At 44.0% G+C, this 22,770-nt stretch overlaps 2 protein-coding genes across 2 annotated transcripts in view; one reads left to right on the top strand and one right to left on the bottom strand.

Annotated features, from left to right (window-relative positions):
- Positions 1–22,770, bottom strand: part of LOC309511386 (uncharacterized protein) — a 256,220-nt gene that overhangs the window by 5,219 nt on the left and 228,231 nt on the right. The window contains exons 2-3 of the mRNA XM_082186598.1: positions 21,662–21,733; positions 3,582–3,845 (exon numbers count right to left, since the gene is read on the bottom strand). Of these exons, the coding sequence (XP_082042724.1) occupies positions 3,582–3,845; positions 21,662–21,733 (336 nt within the window). The remainder of the gene's footprint in view (positions 1–3,581; positions 3,846–21,661; positions 21,734–22,770) is intronic.
- Positions 1–22,770, top strand: part of LOC309511360 (uncharacterized protein) — a 211,325-nt gene that overhangs the window by 38,628 nt on the left and 149,927 nt on the right. The window lies entirely within an intron of this gene.

Raw genomic sequence — 22,770 nt, 5'->3', positions numbered from 1 at the left:
TTTCGTGTCTTAGGTCATCAATGTGTACCATCAATTGATGGGGAATTGTTTAATTTGGACGATGGGGAATTGTTTTAATTTGGACTCTGTGCATGCTCTTTGAGATAGTGACCATAGACCTGCATATGACTAACAGACAAGAACGGTTTGACCTAAAAATATCAAAATTGAAACTACTGCGGAAAAAAAGACACCTACATCTTGGATGCCCTTGAGGTAAGCTAAAACATAAATTTTATTTCAAAGTGAACTATCCCTTTAACTGTTCTGTAAACACAGTACTCGAGTTCCTGCAAGATCGCTTCTCATCGGGTCTATGTCCTTCCACTCTCGAGGTCTACGTGGCGGCCATTGCCCCTGTGGGTAATACATCGTTGGGTCGAGACCCCCTGATTACACGTTTCCTTCGTGGCACTTTGAAGTTAAGGCCTGCAACTTGCACTAGGGTGTCGGCTTGGGACCTCTCAATAGTTCTAGAAGGCCTGTCTGGGGCTCCGTTTGAGCCCCTAGATTCGGTTCCAGAAAAATGTCTTACTTTTAAGACCATCTTTCTGCTAGCTATTTCGTCCCTCAAAAGAGTCAGAGACCTTCAGGCCCTTTCGGTTTCTCCCACGTGCCTTGAGTTTGCACCCGGTATGGTCAAGGCATTCTTATACCCCAAGCAAGGATATGTCCCTAAGGTGCCCACCATTATTCCAAGGCCTATTGTGCTGCAGACTTTCTGTCCTCCCCCGTTTACTTCGGACCAGGAAAAGCTGAACCTCTTGTGTCCAGTGTGAGCATCAGACTTTCTCCTTGGAGAAAATCCGATGAGCTATTTGTCTGCTTTGGATCAGCCAAGAAAGGTCTTCCTGCCTCTAAGCAGACAGTTAGCAAGTGGATAGTTGAGGCTATCTTGCTTATGAGTCCTCTGACCAGCCGTGCCCTTTGGTGGTCAGAGCTAGGAGTATGGCGGCCTCTAAAGCCCTTTTATCTGGGGTTTCTCTCCATGACGTTTGCGATGTGGCGGGTTGGTCCTCACCGCTCACATTCGTGAGATTTTATAGCCTGGACCTGGATGCTGCTCCAGCGTCTCAGGTGCTTACTGCTTAGTGTTAGTTTTGACAACAGGCTGACACTCAGGCATTTGTAAGTCTGGCGGTTTGGGTATTCTCGTTCCCATGGCGACATTTCGACGCAGCGCGAGTTCCCTCGAAAGGGAACGTCTCAGGTTACGACCGTAACCATAGTTCCCTGAGAAGGGAAAGAGACGCTGCTGCGTTGCCCTGCCATACTTCCGGCATCCCTGTGATCGACTTGCTCCGGCAATTTTCGAAGCTAACGCCGGTTGCACCGGATGCGCTTTTATCTCTTCCTGGTCATGACGTCACCCGCCCGTGATGTTCATTCTTTCCATTGGACTAGTTGACATAGATGCTTCAGACGCATTCACGCTGGGGGCGTTCCCATGGCGTCATTTCGACACAGCGTCTCGTTCCCTTCTTAGGGAACTATGGTTACAGTCGTAACCTGAGACGTTTAGGTGGTCTTGACTACAACACTACTAACATATAATTATGTTATTAGCTGAAAGCTCTCTATTCAGGCTGATAGAGTTGATGATAATTCTATTCTCCATTAGAGATTCAATCTCAAGCAGGAAGAGAAAACAGGAGACAAAGGGAAATAAGAATACATTTATTAAATAAATGCAGTTGTGTGTTTGTTGTGAGAGAATGACAATCAACAGGCAGTGAGATGGAGAATCTGCAGTTTAGATGGAAACATCTCGTCTTATATCAGAGAGATAATTTCTTCACAAATACAAATGAATTACACACTTTTTGAACAAAACAAAAAAATGCAGAAAAATAAGTGAAATTACCAGCAAAGCTGTTAAAGTAATCACTGAACTTCTCATATATAAACCTATCATATTCTTCCTCAACTATTTCACACCACTTGGAATGAAAAAGCGAACAAACTTCATCAGAGTAGATGTTTTGCTTTTTGACATACATAGCCTAACCCAGTGGTTTTGCCTCCCTTTAAACCTTTTTAAAAATCTGTTTTTAAAAAACAGATTTAAAAACAAATCTTTTAAAAAATCTTTTTTTTTTAAATCTGTTATATATAATTTATATATAAAATTATTTATATTTATTTTATTTTTATTTATATATTATATATATATATATATATAAATAAAAGCTGATTTTTTTTTTTTTACATTGAATAAAACGTGCAATGAAAAACAGAAATAATTGCCTTCGTTGCCGCTTTATAAAGGCAGAGCGCTAACCGCTATTCACGCACTTGGATTTAGTTGCAATTAACTAATTAATTGTTAATTAGGGTTTAATGAATTAATTAAATATATAGTTTCACCCCACACTTTGAGAACCACTGACATAACCAATAACAAAATAATGTTTAATGTCTTTCATGTGTCTATGGATATGATAAACTTCTCTTGTTTGTAGATAGCAACTGGTTTGCTCAATTAAAAATTTACTGGATGCACTTTCCACTTCTGTAGCCCACCAAGGGAAAAAGACTTTACTCAGATATTTAGAGATTTCTTCAAAATTAAAAAGATTAGATACATTTGCCTGATTTGCATCACGAGATAAAAGTTTATAAAGTCTTTTCCTACATTTCTTAAACTTTTCAAAACCATGATTTTTTAAACAATCAAAAGTCATTTCAATCTGTTCAAATCTAAATAAATTTGATACAATATTTTTAAGTTTTTCTTTGTTTTTAGGATAGTTAATATTTTTTAAAAATGGGTTAAGATTATATTTTGGTTTGCCGGTAATCTTTGAGAAATCCATTGAGAATGGTTTATTTTGAATTTCATGAATAACTTTTTTGTAAATCGGGTCAATTAATTTCATGTCAACAATTTCTTTTTTTCCTTTCTTGGAGACAATTGTATAATTGCTTCTAAATGTTTTGGACTCATAAGTGTAAATGCAATCTTTAAGAGACTTATAAGGTAAATGCTGTACATATGGGCCACTAATTCCCCAGGGCTCACTACAGCCAATAATCATTATCATTCCATGCTTTTCATATAGTTTGTCTTTAATATCAATGGCTTGATTGTGGCAGGACTCCTTGTTGATCCTTTTAAAACAGAGTGTATAATAAGAGTATATCAGTACTGCTGTATACGGACAATCACTTTTACATAAAATATCATTTAGTTGTTCAAATATTTTATCTTCACTGTGTATTTTACCCCCTTGTTCTGGCTTATACATTTTTGGACATTTTTCAGTGCTATTTGGTATGTTGTCCCAATTATCCTTATCAATTGAGCCATCTTTCTTTATTAAAATCATAAAAGCAAACTGTTCTTTTGGATTTGTACACATTATCATATACTTATTAAAAATAGAATTAATATATTCTTTGTAATACAATTTTTGTCTAGAATAATTATCATTTGTTTCTAGATGAATAATATTTTTTAAGCATGAACTCTTATTAAACTTGAAATCTCCACAAGGTTTATACATCTTTTCAAACTGTGGAGTAACAGGAAACTCAGAACTGGGCGGGAGATTGAGATTCACATCCGCAGCGTTGGGGTTGTGGGCGGGGCTTCCCTCCATGCCCTCAGAAACCACAAGCTCTCGCCCGGTGACCCGCGGTGTTGCCGGCTCACACACCTGGCTAAAGTCTCCGCAGGGTTCTTGGTCCGAGGCGAGGCTTGGTGACGTCTCTCCTCCTGGCTCGTCCATCGCGGCGGGCCGACCTCCACTGTCCGCCATGAGCTCACGCGAATCGTCCGTGCAGCTCGCGTGGCTAAACTCTGGGGCTGGAGTGGGGCTGGTGTCGTCCTTGCTCTTCAGCATCTAAATCAGTGAACCAGAAGATCAGTTTAAATACACTTACAGATAAATCTGGTCAGAGGTCAGTACAAGGCAAGAGTCTTCTGGTGAAGAACTCTTTAATACAATACAAGTCAAGTCACCTTTATCTACAGTATATAGCGCTTTTTACAATACAGAGTTTCAAAGCAGCTTTACAGAAATTACAGGAAAATAATGCAACAAGTTTGTTTCTAGAAGAAAATAGCGTCACAGTCCAGCTTAATCCTTAACTTAGTCCAGTCCAGTTCAGTGATGTTTCATTTTTGTTGTAAAAATGTTAAAGCTGCAGTCTGTAGTTTTTCCTCTTTGTCGCCCTCTCTGTTCGAAATCTGCAATTGCAGTTATTCACGGAATTATCAGCTTTACGTGGGTTGTGTCTCGGCACGGCACAGCGCGGATGAATCCAGTGTTTTGAGGAGAATGTGTTTTGTTCTGACCAACTAATGTTAAGGGGAAAAAGCATTGCAGTAAATCGCGCTGATTAAATCTAACGATCGATTATCATATCACGTCAAACCGTGCAAATTATACTTTGTTCTCAAATTTTTTATGTTAACAACATCAGCATTGCGTGACTATATTTAATGCCCTTCAGATATTATGCTTGTTTGCGCATGGGCCGCTCGCAGTCTCTGTTTTTCTGTAGCCGAGTTGAAGTCTTTTGCATTTTACAGCTGGTGAATCTCCAGTTGGTGACTGTAGTTTGAACCTTTCTGGATCCACCATCAAATTAATTCATTAATTTTCTAGCACTTTTAGAGTCCAGTTTATTTTGTAAAATATATATTTTGTGTAAAAAAAAACTGTTTAGTTCCGTAAATTTGCTTCACACTTTGCACTTTCCTTTTTTTAAGTTTGTATTTCAAGACATTCATGAATCACAACCATTTAAATTCAGATTTGTGCTCTAAAAGGGGAATGTGACAGTTAATAGGTTAAGAAGTCAGATAATCCTAAACTAATTCAAACAGATCAGAATAACTCACCATGTATGGGGTTAGAATTGTTGCATTATTCCAAATAAATAGATTGATATTCACAAACAAATGTAAAGAGTTTCACAAAAATGTATAAAACTCACAAATAAATAAAATGAGATTTGCAAATTTATGTCACAAACAAAAGCTCAGCCTGGCATTTATTTGTAAATCCCCTCATGCAACTGTGGATTTTGAAACACTTCTAGACAAATCCACAAATAAGTGGACTCCACCCACCGTTTACTCAAGCCAATCAGATAACGGCTACATTGAGCTGACCAATCATAGCATGTTTTCGCTTCGACCAATCACGGTAGGGCTTTACACTCGGGGCGGGAACTGAATCTGATTAATTTAATTAAATTTTGCACCCTTGAAAGGAAGAGCTGTAATATGGGCGCTTTGTTCAAATTGAGCTGTTTGTGTGGTTAAAACACCCTGTTTAACACTTCTCTATATTTCCATCAGGATAAACTCAGGATTACACACAAATTATGATCATCACAGATCCCGAGCATCATGATCAGTAACACGTCTACTACACCGGCAAGCGGCGCAACAGCGCGGCAAAAGCAAATACCACCCCATTATCTTCCCTGCTGCCGTAGGCTAATGGCTAATGTAATAGGCTAATGTAAAACTAACATGTTTGCAATGTTAATGTAGTACCCTGACCGCCTGGTTAGGGAGATAATGGTCAATAAAAAAGACACCGGACACGGAGCTGCTGCAATGTCTTCAGAGTCTCTGTATTGTCTGACTAATGCAAATATTTCTGCATTCTCATATTTCAATGAAACATATGATAACAGATTTCAGATCTCTTTAGAGAAAAACACATATACAGAAAGAAAACAGAATTATTCTCAGCTTCTATACAGCTTCGCAACAGGTGCTCTTTCCACAAATTACACAAATAATTTCAATATAAGCTCATTAAAATGCACATTCGTAATACTGCGTACAGTATATTGAATACAATATTCACATTTTATACTCTATCTAGTTACACACTTTCATTAACATAACCACATACTCTCTCTGAACCAACTGATTCCTTTGTTAAACACTGCAGACATCCCAAGTCTCCCGGAAGTTCCGGGAGTCTCCCGCATATTGATTGCGGCTCCCTGATGCCCGCAAATCAGTTAAAATCTCCCGGAAGCAAGAGCGCGCAAGCGCAGCGCGCGCACGGCAGAGAGAGGGAGCGAGAGACCTTGCGTGTGTGTGCCTCGGGATTTTATCTCTACTCTCGAACCGAATTCATAAGTTCTCAAAAACACCAATATGGTATTAATTCACTCCGTTTTCACATTTATATGACCGCATGGTCTCTGCCATCAGTTTAGCATTCACCAGTTGTACACGTGATACACACGCGGTTAACTTGAACCGAACTTTTAGACATACATATATACACATTGACTACACTTCAACAATGACACTCGACATCTTTCACATCTTTGACTTATATAACGTGTATTTCAACAAAGTTTTACTCATTTATACCTGGTTAGGAGATAATGGTCAATAAAAAAGACACCGGACACGGAGCTGCTGCAATGTCTTCAGAGTCTTTGGGTGCTTCTCAATATCCCTCCTCGTCTCCTCGCTCCTCCATCCTCCATCCTATGACCCGGAAACCGATCGAGCTCAGCCATCTTGAAGGACATCTCAATTCTCTAATTGCACCGTGAGGAGTCGAGGATCGAGGAGTGAGGAGGCTTCCTGAGGAGTCATGAGCGAGGATACACAGGTGTATCCTATGCGGAAGAGTTTTATCGACTTAAACATGACGCACGTCTAAATTCTCCTCCCCCTTCACATCGGTCACAATCATTTTGATTTATACTTTACTTTTGCAGTTTATATATCTTGGATCTCGATCCAAGATGGCGCCGCGGATGGCTGCCTCGGTGTTGAGCTCTCCAGTTGTTACACTGTTTTTGTTAGTTTGTCCTGTTTTATGTTTGTCATTCGCTATCAGTTATACCAGGGACGAACTGCTGAACATTCGGCAGTGCACACCAACTGATCACCAACCAGTTTTTGATTCTTCTGGCGTTTTGCGGAACATTGTCGTCGGTTGTGCCGCTGCACTGTGGAAACAGTATAAGACGCGCAGGCGTGGGAAGCGAGCTGGCACACTCGTTAAGCTCAGGCAGCGCGGATTCAGAACGGCGCTGCCTAGCATCCATCTGGCGAATGTCCGCTCTCTCCCTAACAAAATGGACGAACTACTTCTGCTCTCACGCAAAAACAAGGACTTTACCAACTCTGCTGCTCTGTGTTTCACGGAAACCTGGCTGAACGAAGCCATTCCGGACAGCGCGTTACATCTACCGGACTTTCAGCTGTTCAGAGCGGATCGCGATATGGAGTCAACGGGGAAAACGCGCGGTGGTGGGACATGCTTTTACATCAACAGAAGGTGGTGTACTGATGTAACTGTGTTAAGGAAGATGTGCTGTCCTGATGTGGAAGTGCTTTTCATTAACTGTAAGCCGTTCTACTCGCCGCGGGAGTTTTCCTCGCTCGTTCTCATCAGTGTTTACATTCCACCGCAAGCACACGTGAGTACGGCGCTGCAACAGCTGGCTGATCTGATCACAGAAACAGAACAACAACACCCGGACTCTGTTCTTATCATTCTCGGAGACTTTAATCAGGCAAAACTCACACGTGAACTGCCTAAATTCAAACAGCACATTACATGCCCCACCAGAGACAATAATATTTTGGACCATTGCTACACCACAACAAAGGATGCATATCGCTCCGTCGCCAGAGCAGCTCTAGGACTTTCCGATCACTGCCTGGTTCATCTTCTACCAACTTACAGGCAAAAACTTAAAACTGCTAAGCCAGTAATAAGGACTGTAAAGAGATGGACCAACGACACAGAGCAGGTCTTACAAGCCTGTTTTGAATGCACTGACTGGAGTGTTTTTGAAGCTGCTGCCAGCGATCTGGACGAGCTCACAGAGACTGTAACATCATACATCAGTTTCTGTGAGGATTTATGCATCCCTACCAGGACTTACTTATCATTCAACAATGATAAACCATGGTTCACACCAAAACTCAGACAGCTTCGTCAGGTCAAAGAAGATGCCTACAGGAGTGGGGATAGGATCTTGTATAATCAGGCCAGGAACACATTGACAAAGGAGATTGAAGTGGCTAAGAAGAGCTATGCCAAAAAGCTGGAAAACCAGTTTTCCTCCAACGACCCTGCATCAGTGTGGAAAGGCCTGAAAGACATTACCAACTACAAGACACCATCCCCCAGCATCGACAGCAATAAGCATCTTGCGAACGAGCTGAATGTCTTTTACTGTAGATTTGAGACCCCCGATCAGACACCCCATACCCGCCCTGACCATCTCTCTACACTGCCATCAACACCTCCAGCCATCCCCCTCCCCTCCCCCCCTGCACTTCAGATCAGTGAGGATAATGTGCGTCAGATCTTCAGGAAACAGAAGAGAAGGAAAGCACCAGGCCCAGACGGTGTTTCACCAGCCTGCCTGAAAACCTGCGCTGACCAGCTGGCCTCTATCTTCTCACTGATCTTCAACAGATCACTGGAGCAGTGCAAAGTCCCTTTCTGCTTTAAACGCTCCACCATCATCCCAATCCCGAAGAAACCAAAGATCACAGGACTCAATGACTACAGACCTGTTGCCTTAACATCTGTGGCCATGAAGTCACTCGAAAGACTGGTGTTAGCATATCTGAAGGACATCACTGGACCCTTGCTGGACCCCCTGCAGTTTGCCTACAGAGCAAACCGGTCTGTGGATGATGTGGTCAATATGGGACTGCATTACACCCTACAACATCTGGACAAACCAGGGACCTATGCAAGGATTCTGTTCGTGGACTTTAGTTCTGCCTTCAACACCATCGTCCCATCACTGCTCCAGACCAAACTGACCCAGCTCTCTGTCCCTAGCTCCATCTGTCAATGGATCACCAGCTTTCTGACAGACAGACAACAGCTAGTCAGAATGGGCAAAATCACGTCCGACAGCCGCACCATCAGCACCGGTGCTCCACAGGGATGTGTTCTCTCACCACTGCTCTTCTCCCTGTACACAAATGACTGCACCTCTAAAGACACCTCTGTCAAGCTCCTGAAGTTTGCGGACGACACTACTGTTATCGGACTCATCCGGAACGGTGACGAGTCTGCGTACAGACAGGAGGTGGAGCAGCTGGCTCTTTGGTGCAGTTATAACAACCTGGAGCTGAACACGCTCAAAACAGTGGAGATGATCGTGGACTTCAGGAGAAACCCCCCTGCACTCCCTTCACTCACCATCATGGACAGCACTGTGACTGCAGTAGAGTCATTCAGGTTCCTGGGCACCACCATCTCTCAGGATCTGAAGTGGGACACTCACATAGACTCTATTGTGAAGAAAGCCCAACAGAGACTGTACTTCCTGCGTCAGCTGAGGAAATTCAACCTGCCACAGGAGCTGCTCGTACAGTTCTACTCAGCTGTCATCCAGTCCATCCTCTGCACTTCCATCACCGTCTGGTTTGGCTCTGCTACCAAAACCGACCTCCGTAGACTACAGCGGATAGTTCGGACTGCTGAGCGAATCACTGGCACTACCCTTCCCACACTCAAAGTACTGTACTCATCCAGAGTGAGTAAAAGGGCTTGCAAAATCACTCTGGACCCGTCACACCCAGCACACTTTCTGTTTGAACTGTTACCGTCTGGTCGACGCTACAGAGCACCGAGCACAAAAACAACCAGACACAGGAAAAGTTTCTTTCCCCAGGCCATCTACCTCATGAACACTTAAATGTTCCGCTACTGTGGAACAAACATGTGCAATACTTCCCTCAGACATTCCATTATAGCACCTTATAACTTTATATATATATATTTATAATTTATAATCTTTTTATTTTTATTTTATTTTTATTTTTTCTATTTTTTATTTATACCTATGTTACTTGTCTTGTCACTTTATATTGTATGTGTACTGGAAGCTACTGTCACCAAGACAAATTCCTCGTATGCGCAAGCATACTTGGCAATAAAGCTCTTTCTGATTCTGATTCTGATTCTGATAAACCACACACCTCACATATTTCAACAGGGTATATTGCTTTATTATCATTTATTATGAATTTCTTAAATAAACAAACTTCAACAACATAAGGGCAGATCTTTTGAGCGCTGCTGATGACGCGATGAAGTGACGCTTGAGTGATCAAGTATTCCAATGAATAAAAAAGTTACATTCGATTCCTCCGTCCTCGCGTCTTTTCCTTGCAGCCTTCCCTCGCATCCTACAGGGGGCGGAGCTGAGACGCGAGGAAAGGAAGCGAGGAAAGGAAACGAGGATGCACAAATAAGAAATGAGAAGCACCCGATGTATTGTCTGAGCAGCGCGCGCGCCCCCTCCCCCAGCAGGTGAAAGTCCCAAGGCAAAAGCAATCAAATGATCGCTAATCAATAAGCAAGGGATACCAAGCTCATACACTATGCAATAAACACATTCAGATTATTTTTCAATGACATCAACATTCTGATGACACTTATTATTATTATTAGTTTTCTTTCCTTTTTTTATATTTAAAAATATATATATTTTTATAACCACCACATTAACACATTTTGCCCATAACGTCTGTTTTCTTACCTGCAGATACAAGTGTCTGCAATCTGCATAATCTTCCTTATTGACTAGTGCTGGCTACATGAAAATTCATAATTCGTGATACGGTCTACACTGGACGAGCGCGACACGATGATTCACTGACAGTAAACGGATGCCCGTTCATTCGCTCTGTCCAGTGTCGACAGCCTCGCACGATGAAATGGCCAAACGGATGATTTTGTCTTTTAAAGCCCAATCGCGGTGACAAATAGCTAAGGACATAAATATTATGTAGAATACCAAATATGAGCCCAAATGACCATCAGTGATGTAACAGTACGAGCCTCAGCAACAGTGTGTCGGCTACTGTGGGGTTTGAGTGATAATATAATGCTGAAAAATAGATCTTTACAGTTATTTTTGGATGCTGTAAGTATCATCAAAAACTATTAAGTCTGATTCATAAGAAATATTATTTGTGTGATCAAGTGTTTTAAAGGATAAATAAATGCATCGCTTGTCTGCTGGTGCTGGACATTTCACTTTAAAATGCATGATATCTCTTTGAATTAAACAACATGTCACACATTTAAAAATAACCCATGTATATGTTCTCTACAAACAAAGGGAATAATGTTTAAAATACTATCTATAATGCTGTACACTCTAAACAAAAATGGTGCTAAATAGCACTAAAAGTGGTTCATTGGCTTGTAATCATAGGGGAACCACTTTAAGTGCCATATAGCACCTACCTTTGTCAAATGGTGCTATGTAGAACCATAAGAGGTGCCATATAGCACCTTAACCACCCCAAAGAACCGCTAAAGAACCGCTGAAGAACCAAACTGGGCTTAACAGGTTCTTTAAATGGTAGTGGTGCTATATAGCACCTTAACCACCGCAAAGAACCGCTGAAGAACCATTTTTTTTAGTGTGTATAGATCATCCAAGTACCTGCTGCATATTCATCATTAAGGCTTGACTGAAGAAGTGGGGAAAGCTGGTGGCTACTGTGACGGTAATTTCACCTATATTACACAAACTCATGTATTTATCACAAGGTTGAATCCAAATATTCATTAGTCAGCTACTTATTGATGCTTTTCTGTTCTATTTTGAATAACGTGACTCTTCCATAACGCGTTGTTCCCATAACAGAGATGTAAGCACTGTTTCTCTGGCATTTTCAAAGGCTCATAGAAATGTGGCTTGGCTTGATACACACTCTCCCGGTGGGGTGTAGGTTGAAGAAGACTAGAGAGTGAAAGAGCTCCAATAAAAACTTTTACTCATAATGTCACACAAAAGGTACAGACGGGCAGGAGGGTAACACACACCAATAAACGACGTGAACAGACAAAGACTGACTGAACTCAAGGAACTAAATACTAATGATGAACTGAAAACAGGTGATGATAATTAACTGAACACAGGTGGAAGAAGGTAAACTTAATTAAGGATAATGAGAACAGGTGCAAACAGAATGTGACACTAATGGTCTAACTCTAATGAAATCCACATTTTAAACATATTTTGCTGCAGCAATTGTATGGGCCATAGCCTAAGGCCGGGTTCACACCAGACGCAGAAGCGGCGCGGAACGTAAAATCACGCGCGGTCCGGCGCCTGCCTGTTCACACCAGACGCGTATTCTCCGCGGCGGTCGACAAGCGCTTCGTTGTTGTTTATTCAGAGCTATTTTTTACATCATGGGTAAGTAAATAACCTCATAAAATGAATACACCATGTTTCTGTAACCAAGAAGTTTGTACACTTCTTTTATTAATCCGTTGTCGAGACACACACGCAGCCAGAGAGAGAATATGGTAGACAGTTTTTTTCTTTGTTTGTTTTCATCTTTCTAGTCTGTTTAGATACACAAATATGATCGCATTTGTCACTCGCGGTATTTTAATTTGAAAATTGCTTTTATTTTGACAATTGACCGGATGTCTCGTGTTTCTTGGTGTGACTTCCTGCCGGAATGGACGCGGATCACTCGCGGTCGCGCAAAAAATAGACCAGACGCCGAAACTGGCGCTTCACGGCGCGGGCCGGCCGCGGCGCTCCGCGTCTGGTGTGAACGACACCATAGGTTAACATGGGCGCCGAAAGGAAGCGGCCTCCGTTCCGCGCCGCTTCGGCGTCCGGTGTGAACCCGGCCTTACACCTTCCTATTTGAGCCAAGACAGATGCGTGAGGGGATTTACAAATACACAAGAAGAGATTCACAAATAAATGCCAGGGAGAGTTGTGTTTATGACATAAAACACATTTGTAATTTATTTTATTTTATTTGCAATTATCATATTATTTATTTGTGAATTTTATAATTTTTTGTGAAACTCTTTACATTTATTTGTGGATCTTAATCTATTCATTCGGAATAATGCAACAATTCTAACCCCAGAACCACGTCTCTCTCCACAGGAACTTGTCTCTTTGACGGAGAGTGCTGTATGTCGGCCTACAGTACGATCGTTTTCAGGTGATTCAAGTGGATGCTACTCACTGGTGGTGGTTGAGGAGAGACCCCGACATGACTGTAAAGAGCTTTGGGTGTACAGTAGTAGCGCTATATAAATGCCTCATTCATTCATTCAAATGACAGAGCCAAGTCTTTTTTGACTGCCACTGGACCTCCTGCCCCGAGGATTGTCCTGTAAAAACTTTCTTTCCTTAAAGCTGTTGCGATACAAATGAGAGTTTGAGTTTACCGTGAGTTAAGAGAGTTAAGTGTGATTAGGCCACATGCTTTAAAGTTGTAGGATTTCCAAAACCAGTTCCACCAGTGCTGACAAACCAAAGAATGCTGTTCATCTTGATTCACTTACGTAGGGTGATAAACAACACCGGGAGGGAGAAACACTGACTGCACATCCCTGCGCATGTCAATGATTCATTTAACTTTTATTCAAAGTAAATGCCTTGATAACTTTCTTTCCGCTTCTGAACACAAAGCCAAAACAATTACCGTATTTTCCGGACTATAAGTCGCTTCGGAGTATAAGTCGCATCAGTCAAAAAATGCATCATGAAGAGGAAAAAAAACATATATAAATCGCACTGGACTATAAGTCGCATTTATTTAGAAATTTATTTCACAAAATCCAAGACCAAGAACAGACATTTAATCTGGAAAGGCAAGTTATTCTACTACACAGAACAACAGGCTGAGTAGGTGTCCGGTATGTTAACGCAACACATTAACAGTTATTCAGCTACACAATAGCATAAAGAACATATACCTAGGAGGCTGGATAGGCTAAATGAACATAAGCCAGCGAGTCCAACAAGCAAGTTACCAGTAAACAAGTTCACCAAGCTCCCGCGATCTCATTCCACATCATTTTCTTCATCCTTGGTGTCGCTTTTGAACAACTCCGCCAACTAGAGCGCCCTCTCGCGGCTGTAGACGGTAATGTTTTCTCTTGGTTCATCTCAGTCTGAATTAATTTTGATATATAAGTCGCACCTAAATATAAGTCGCAGGACCAGCCAAACTATGAAAAAAAGTGTGACTTATAGTCCGGAAAATACGGTACAAAGCCAAACAAAAGTCAAGTCGAGTCTCCTTCATTTATACAGCGCTTTTGTAGAGTGTTTCACAGCAGCTTTACAGTGATAACAGGAGATTACAGTAACAGAGAGTGTTTAGGCTTTACAGCAGATCTAGAATAAAGTTATTGTCCAGATAAAGTTAGTTCTCTTACGAGAGGTCTCTCGTACTGCGTAAGATATCTTACGCTGGGGGAAAATCCTTTTCCGCGAGATATTGAAGCCAAAAATTATCCTTAATTTTGTAATAATGCAAAACGCGTTGCAGCAGCAATGCAGACATAGGCGAGACAGCTCGCGCGCCTATTGGCTGCTCTGCGGCAACTGCAGCAGCCTATCGAGCGAGGCCTGGCGTGACGTCAGACCCAATCAGGGCACTTCGCGCCCGCTGCGTCACGTCCCGCCGAAATGGGCGTGGTCTAGGCCTATAAATATCGCTCGCAGGCAGCTATTATCTGATTTTTCATCCTTCAAGCGAAGCACACGCATCGCTGGAGCTGGATAAGAAGCCGCGCCGTCTGAAAGAGAGCACCTTCAGCGGGACGAGTCACTGAAGTCGCTGGCCGCGCCGCCTTCCTTGCCTTCCTGCTGCGCTTTCCGGCATTATATCCTTTCTCTGCTACTGTGTTTATGTATGTGTGTGTGCTCGCCGCCGCGACACACACTCCCATTGCACTAAAAGAGACGCCCCTATTCCTGATCACGCAGCTCTCGCACTCGCTCTGCCTATGGTGACTCTGAGGACTCACCTGGCATCCTTCTCCGAGACTGCTCCTCCGCCCCCCCCCCCCCCCCCCCCCCCCGCAAAGCTTGCCGGTTCGCCCGCTTGCCTTGCCTGCTTGGGGGACGATACCTGTTCTCCCTCTGTTCGAGCCGCGCACACCGCGCCGCTCACAGAGGATGTCAGGAGCGGGCGGTCACGGGGCTAGCTTTCTCTCTCCCTCTGTTCAAGCCGCACAAACTGCGGCGCTCACAAGGGAGGCTGGAAGCGGACGGTCGGGGTTAGTTTTTCTTTACGTTATAAGAAAGCTACCCTGCCTTCTGCGCCCCATTCATGCGTCACTCACCGGCGAAAGGAGAAAGGTGTGTTTTTAGTCCCTCCGAGGATGGACTGACCTTCAATTTCTCATACATATTCCCAGTTCCCTGACCATGCGACTGGAAATATCAATATTGCAGCAGGCGAGCCTGTTTTAATACAAGCGCGCCTGCAAGCATACGCCGAAGAAAGCATGTGACGCTCTTATATGCTCGTGCATCCGAAAACCTTTGCGTTCCCCCCCTGTGGCTCAGTGGCGGAATCATTGGTTTTTCTCACGAGAGACCGGAGTTCGAATCCCGGTCTAGCGGCAGTTAAAATTATGCCGCCAATGCTTCGCTCTGTCAGTTCCCTGAAAAGCGACTGCAGACGTGCATTTTGCAGCCAACGAGCGCGTTGCACAACCCGCTCGCCTGCACCCAAACACCGTTTCTATGGTTTCCGTGCGTCACTGGCGAAAGGAGAAAAGAGCGTTTTCTGGTCCCCCCGCGGACGGACCGACCTCCTCTTTCTCGTACATTTCTCATTCCCCTCTGAAGTTCGGGCGACTGGAAATGTCAGTATTGCAGTGAGCAAGCCTGTTGTAATACACGCATGCCTGCAAACAAACGCCAGCACGTTGACGCTCTCTTATGCCGTCAATGCTCGCTCTGTCAGTTCCCTGAAAAGGCGACTGCAGATGTGTATTTTGCAGCCAACGAGCGCGTTGTACAACCCGCTCGCCTGCACCCAAACACCGTTTCTATGGTGTTCCGTGCGTCACTGGCGTAAGGAAAAAAAAGGGAGTTTTTCTGGTCCCGCTGCGGACGGACCAACCTCCTTTTTCCTATACATTTCCCATTCCCCTCTGGAATTCAGGCGACTGGAAATGTCAATATTGCAGTGAACAAGCCTGTTGTAATGCACGCAGGCCTGCAATAAACGGCAGCATGTTGACGCTCTCTGTTTCTATGGCAACTTCTCGCTCGTTCAGTTCCAGTAAATGTGACTGTTCCAGTGTATCCTGCAGTAAACAAGTCGGTTCTGTCACCCGCTTGCCTGCACACAAACGCCGTTTTTACGGCTACCCAGATAAATCCCATAAGTGTGAATTTTTCTGGTGTCCCGGCCACGGCCGATGGTGCTTTATGTGTAAGAAGAATGCCCACTGCCCAGTGCCCATCTCTACACACAAGCACAGCCCGTCACACAGGGCTCGCGCACATGAATCGACTCAGACCGATTGCGCTTCAAACATGGTGAATGTGCCCACTAACACCACGTTATGCATGTCTCACGGTTTCTGTAAAAACGAAACCAACGTGCACTCGCTTCACACAAGCGAACGATGCTTTCGGTGTGATAAATGTGCCCGCTGTCCCGCGCCCACATCCACACATAGACATGACAGTTCCCACGGGAACCGCCCAGCCCTCCCCCTCGCGGTTAACCACCGCAGAGGAGTCGAGCGCGGGCAATCTGCCCGCTGTCATCAGCGCGCCCCATGCCTCAAATGTCACGAGCGCCACGCTTGTGTTACAGCACACCGAAGCTTCTCCATCGCTGAGCGAGCGGAGCGCGCTTCGTATTCAACCCCTAGCGATCCATGCAGACGCATGGGCAAAGCTACCCGGGGTTTCGAAGTGGGTGCTGAACATTATAGAAAGAGGCTATTCGCTGCAGTTTCGCCGACGCCCTCGCCGCTATGTGGCGCGCGTCGAGACCACGGTAAAAACAGAAGTAGCACATCTACTTCGAGCCGAAGTGACGAAACTATTGAGCAAAGGGGCCATAGAGCCTCTCTCTCAAGTTCAGAGCGAAGGAGGGCTATACAGCAGATACTTCCTGGTACCGAAAAAAGACGGGGGTCTCAGACCCATACTAGATCTAAGGCAACTGAACAAAGTGCTTGTGAAGCGACAGTTCAGGATGCTCACGACCAGGCAAATCCTTGTGCAGATTCGCCAAGGAGATTGGTTTGTGTCAATAGATCTGAAAGACGCGTATTTTCAAATACAGATAGCGTCACGTCACAGGCGATATTTGAGATTCGCCTTCGAGGGCCAGGCATATCAGTACACAGTCCTGCCGTTCGGTTTGTCCCTAGCACCCCGTACATTTACGAAGTGCATGGATGCGGCGCTCGCACCCCTCAGAATGAGAGGCATGCGAGTGCTGAACTATTTGGACGATTGGCTGATTCTAGCGCAATCTCGCGCAGTGCTCATAGAACACACGACCATTTTACTCGATCACCTCGAGGATTTGGGTCTGAGTGTCAATTGGGCGAAGAGCTCCCTGTCACCCAGTCAGAAAATATCTTTCCTGGGCACAGAACTGGACTCACTATCCATGATAGCGCGACTATCACAACAGCGCGCGGTAGACATTCGACGCACAGCGAACTCTTTTCGCTGCGGCGCGTCTGTCCCGCTCAAGAGATTTCAGAAGATGCTAGGTCTCATGGCCTCAGCATCGTCAGTGCTCCAGCTGGGTCTGCTCCGCATGCGCCCGCTGCAGTTTTGGCTGAAAGCGCGAGTCCCACGCGAAGCGTGGGCACCCGGTTTGCTTCGCCTCAGGGTCAATCAGAAGTGCGTTACAGCTCTGAAACCCTGGAAAGCGAACGACTGGTACCAATCAGGTGTAAGCCTGGGGACTTCCTCGAGGGTGAAAGTGGTGTCCACGGACGCGTCCACCTCGGGATGGGGAGCGCTGCTCGAGGGCAGACCGTTCTTCGGCCAGTGGTCAGAACGGGAGAAGCTCCTGCACATAAACTGCCTCGAAATGCTGGCAGTAGACAACGCGCTGACGCGTTTTTGTCCCCAAATAAAAGGTCACCACGTCTTGGTCCGTTCGGACAACATGTCTGTGGTGTCCTACATAAATCGCCAGGGCGGCATCAGATCCGAGAAACTGTACAGGCTGGCAGAACGCCTCCTGGTATGGGCTCAGTGCAACCTGCGCTCGCTCAGAGCAGCGCACGTGCCAGGGATCTTGAATATAGGACCGGACAGACTGTCCAGGAACAATGTTCCGGCAGGCGAGTGGTCTCTACACCCACAGACAGTCCATCTGCTGTGGAAGAAATTTGGCAGAGCGGAAGTGGACCTGTTTGCGTCTCAAGAAAACGCTCACTGTCAAGAATTTTTCTCCAAGAGCAGGAGCGCGCTGGCCCATGTGTGGCCCCGCCGCCCGCTCTATGCTTTTCCCCCGTCTCTCTCCTGCCTCAGGTGATGGAACGGATCAGGGAAGAAGGATGCTCAGTACTGCTGGTAGCACCGTTCTGGAAAAAACCAACCTTGGTTCCCAGTCGTGATGCAGTTAGCAAGTACTGCCCCGTGGCCAGTACCAATGGGGAGAGATCTCCTCTCACAGGCCCGCGGCTCGATCTGGCATCCTCACCCGGAACTATGGTCCCTTCATGTCTGGGCCATCAACGGGTACATGTTGGACTCCCTAAAGGAGTATTAAACACGATCACGCAGGCTAGAGCTCCGTCTACAAGACGACTCTATTCTTCGAAATGGTCGGTGTTTTCGGGCTGGTGCACAGCCCGTGGTGTGTCACCCACAAACTGTGGTGTGACGGAGGTGCTTTCCTTCCTACAAGAGCTGTTGGATGGGGGCAGGGCCCCCTCCACGCTCTATAGCAGCGTTCTCAGAAACAACGCTTGGTCAGTCAATAGGAAGGAACGATTTAGTCATCCGCTTCCTTAGAGGAGCTAAGAGACTGAATCCTCCCAGACCTCCCTCAGTCCCCGTATGGGACCTTTCTACGGTTCTGGAAGCCATGAAAGGTGCGCCATTTGAGCCTTTACAGTCAATCGATTTGAAACACCTGTCTTTCAAGACGGTGTTTTTGCTGGCTCTCGCTTCAGTGAAGCGCATAGGGGATCTGCACGCGCTCTCTGTGAGCGCGGCGTGCATGGAGTTTGGGCCCAATGACTCAAAAGTTATACTCAAACCTAAGCACGGTTATGTTCCAAAATCCCTCAACACACCGTTTAGGGCGCAGGTTATCTCCCTGTCAGCCCTACCGGTCCCTGATGAGGAAAGAGACGCGAGCCTCCTTTTGCCCAGTCAGGGCATTACGAGCCTATGTGTCTCGCTCGTCTGTTTTCAGACAGACGGAGCAGCTTTTTGTTTCGTTTAGCGGACGTTCTAAGGGACTAGCCGCGTCGAAACAGAGCCTATCCAGATGGATAGTTGATGCTATAGCGCTGGCATACGCCTCCAAGGGCATGCAGTGCCCATTGGGTGTCAGAGCGCACTCCACGAGAGGCATGGCCTCTTCGTGGGCCTGGTCAAGTGGGATTGCCTTGCAAGATATTTGTATGGCGGCAGGCTGGGCCTCCCCGTCTACATTTATAAGGTTTTATAACCTAGAGGTTCCCGCCCTGCAGGCCAGGCTGCTGTCGGTCTAAATTTACCAGTATTATCTGACCTGATGCGATCAGCTCAGAATGCTGCGTCTGCTGAGCACAGCTCAATGTTCGACAGTATAAAGCTAGGCAAACTGTGTAAGACCCACATTTTCCACATCAGTTCAGGCCGTACCCCGCCCTGTCTGTATGATGAAATTCGCGTCCCATCGACGCTACTATATGTGGAAAAGTGAGGCTGCACCCCTCCCTCTTCCCGGACTCCCTGTGAGTTCCCTGAGTGATTGTGCACTATATGTACCCCGGGTTTTCGCCCTTGGGTCTTTGGTGTCAGATCTCAGCATGCACGGCGTTTTACATTGGGTCCCCTAGCGTAAGATATCTTACGCAGTACGAGAGACCTCTCGTAAGAGAACGTACTCGGTTACTAACGTAACCTCGGTTCTCTCTAGAAGAGGGAACGAGTACTGCGTATCTTGCCGTGCATGCACACGCTCTGGTTGCTTCGATGATGAAAAACCAGATAATAACTGCCTGCGAGCGATATTTATAGGCCTAGACCACGCCCATTTCGGCGGGACGTGACGCAGCGGGCGCGAAGTGCCCTGATTGGGTCTGACGTCACGCCAGGCCTCGCTCGATAGGCTGCTGCAGTTGCCGCAGAGCAGCCAATAGGCGCGCGAGCTGTCTCGCCTATGTCTGCATTGCTGCTGCAACGCGTTTTGCATTATTACAAAATTAAGGATAATTTTTGGCTTCAATATCTCGCGGAAAAGGATTTTCCCCCAGCGTAAGATATCTTACGCAGTACTCGTTCCCTCTTCTAGAGAGAACCGAGGTTACGTTAGTAACCGAGTACGTTTTGATTGATTCACTTCCGTTGCAACGATCATTAGTTATTAACTTAGGGGACGCTAGCACACACCGTTCTCACAGAAAACCCTTAACACACTCCGGCTCATCCGCATAACAGCGTTTAAAAAATAAAAAGTGTTATCAATATTAATAAGGCCCAACCCTTTGAGGTTATGACGATACAAATCATGACGCATAACAATGTTGTTATCTCAATGCTTTCCAAGGGCGTAGGTTTGGACATCCCACCCCCACACCACCCCTGTTAAAAATAAATAATCCACCCGCCAACCGCCCGAACCTATGATATTCTCTGATCTAGATATCTTCATCCGATCATTACAATTATTAAAATTCTCAATGTTAAGCATGATAATATGGTAAAATATCACACTGAAGTAGGCTGATTTAAAAATAACATTTATTTTAAAAAAAGTTCTTCTTTTGCCTAAATTAAATTTCCTTAATAGCCTAAACACAGGCTTTACTCCCTTCAAACTTAAATTGTTTCATCACATCACTGTTGGAAAACTCTCTTATCAGATTTTCTTTTTTTACCTTTATAACGAGCATTTTTCCCCTAATTTTATTAAATGTATATTAAATTACATCAGTGTCTTAGATGTGTCTAAGAACCACATTTCCAATAAAAGTTCGGAAATATCAAATAAAAATCTAAACGTTTGAGGCCTATATCTCACAGCAAACACATCAGCGGTTTCATATCACTGTAAAATTACCCTTATGTGTGTTACTATGTTTGATGTAACATTTTTGGTTAATTATGATCTGTGAAGTTTGAGACGGGAGACAATGCTTTGGTTTAAAGTTATTTAAACATTTAAATGTATAAGAGTACTGTAACTCAATATCTGAACGGATTGTACATTTATTATCGTTTCTTTGCTTCGGTTATTGAGGTAACAGTACATTGAATGTGTTATTTAAAAAATGTATTTTGTAATGCAATACTGATTTTCCTGTATTTCTGTATATTTCTATATACTTTTTTTATGTTTATTCTGATGTTTTATTCCTGTTATGTTTCTCTATTGGCCACTATTGGAATATATCATATGATACAGGTTGAGATCGGTTCAGATAGGAGTAAGAAACTGATATCTTACTATCTTCTGTTGCACTTTAGTATAAATATTGTGTTTAGTTTAGTTTGCCGTTATTTATGTTTAGATGTCTGATGTTCTTCTTGTTTTCCAGCCCTAATATCTAAACATTCTTAAATCAAGATACATTTACTAGAGAAGCAAAAGGACTGAAGATATTAAGTCATAATGTTTGGCAGTGAAGTAAAAGTTAATTTGGACTTTGATTCTACAATGAAAGAATAATTCACAGAGATCAAAGTTGTAACTCACGGCTAGTGAAGAAGCACGGCTCATTCCTAAAGTTAAATCATCATCCACACCCTCCACCTGAACGTCTTCCGCCTGAACGTCTTTTATCTGAAGAAAAGTAAGTAGAAACATTTTAAAAACATTAGTCAAGTCTCGCACAACAATAGATAAACTGTTACTCTGTATCGATTTCTGAATCACTGATTAACAAATACAAGTTTAAATGTTTTTATACGCATGTTTGATTATTGCACAGTGAATAAAGTGGCTTACATTTTAAAACACATTTCTTAGATTCACTAAACATTTCATTAGAAGCAGTTAAACTACCAACAGGGCAACACTATGTAAATCTAGCACAGTACATGTTTTCTTTTAATAAATAGAAAGAAATAGATAGAATAGAATAATAATAGTGTTAGTAGTAATGGGTCAAGTGTAGACTAAAAAGATGCTTTAGTCGTTTCTGGTAACAGTCCAGTTAAAGAGACTTTGTGCCTTTTTTTGCGATATAAACTTCACGTTTGGAACACAACTTGGTTAGACATGGCTTTGATTTTATAGCAATTTTATAGAGCAAATTATTTTGTAGAATATATATTTTGTTTGAAAGGTGTATGTTTGCTTCACAGTAAACTTAAACTTCTATAATTCGTCTTTGACTATTGCACTCTTGGTCGTGTGATGTTGCTCAACTAAATAATATGTCATAAATCATTAATATAAAAACTGCAATTATCAATGGCCATTTACACTGAATGTAATAAAATCAGTATCAGTCTCGCATTTCGATGCTTCCTTGGTTAATTTTTGTTAGTGCCGTTTAATCAGGCCATTGTCCGGCCAGGCAAGTCAAATTCTCTTCACTTGCCCTAAAGCAGACGAGCGTTACTGTCGAGCCCTGTCTCCGTGTTACCGATAGGGAGCTGAATAGAAAATATGACGGATAGTCACCAGGAGGGAATCAATGGGTAAGTTTGGAAAGCAGAACAGAAGTCTCACTAAATCTATAACTCTTTTAAAGGCAACATACATGTAATTATTACACACAGCTAATAATATTCCTCTTAAAAGCGGGTCACATTTGCAAAAGAGGAAAAAGACTCACTGCTTTAAGTCAAGTCAAGTAT

Source organism: Leuciscus leuciscus (genome assembly GCF_965113295.1).
Source record: "Leuciscus leuciscus genome assembly, chromosome: 12".
Taxonomy (NCBI): Eukaryota; Metazoa; Chordata; class Actinopteri; order Cypriniformes; family Leuciscidae; genus Leuciscus; species Leuciscus leuciscus.
The sequence above is the reverse complement of the archived record's forward strand: the minus strand, read 5'-3'. Positions and strand labels throughout refer to the sequence as shown.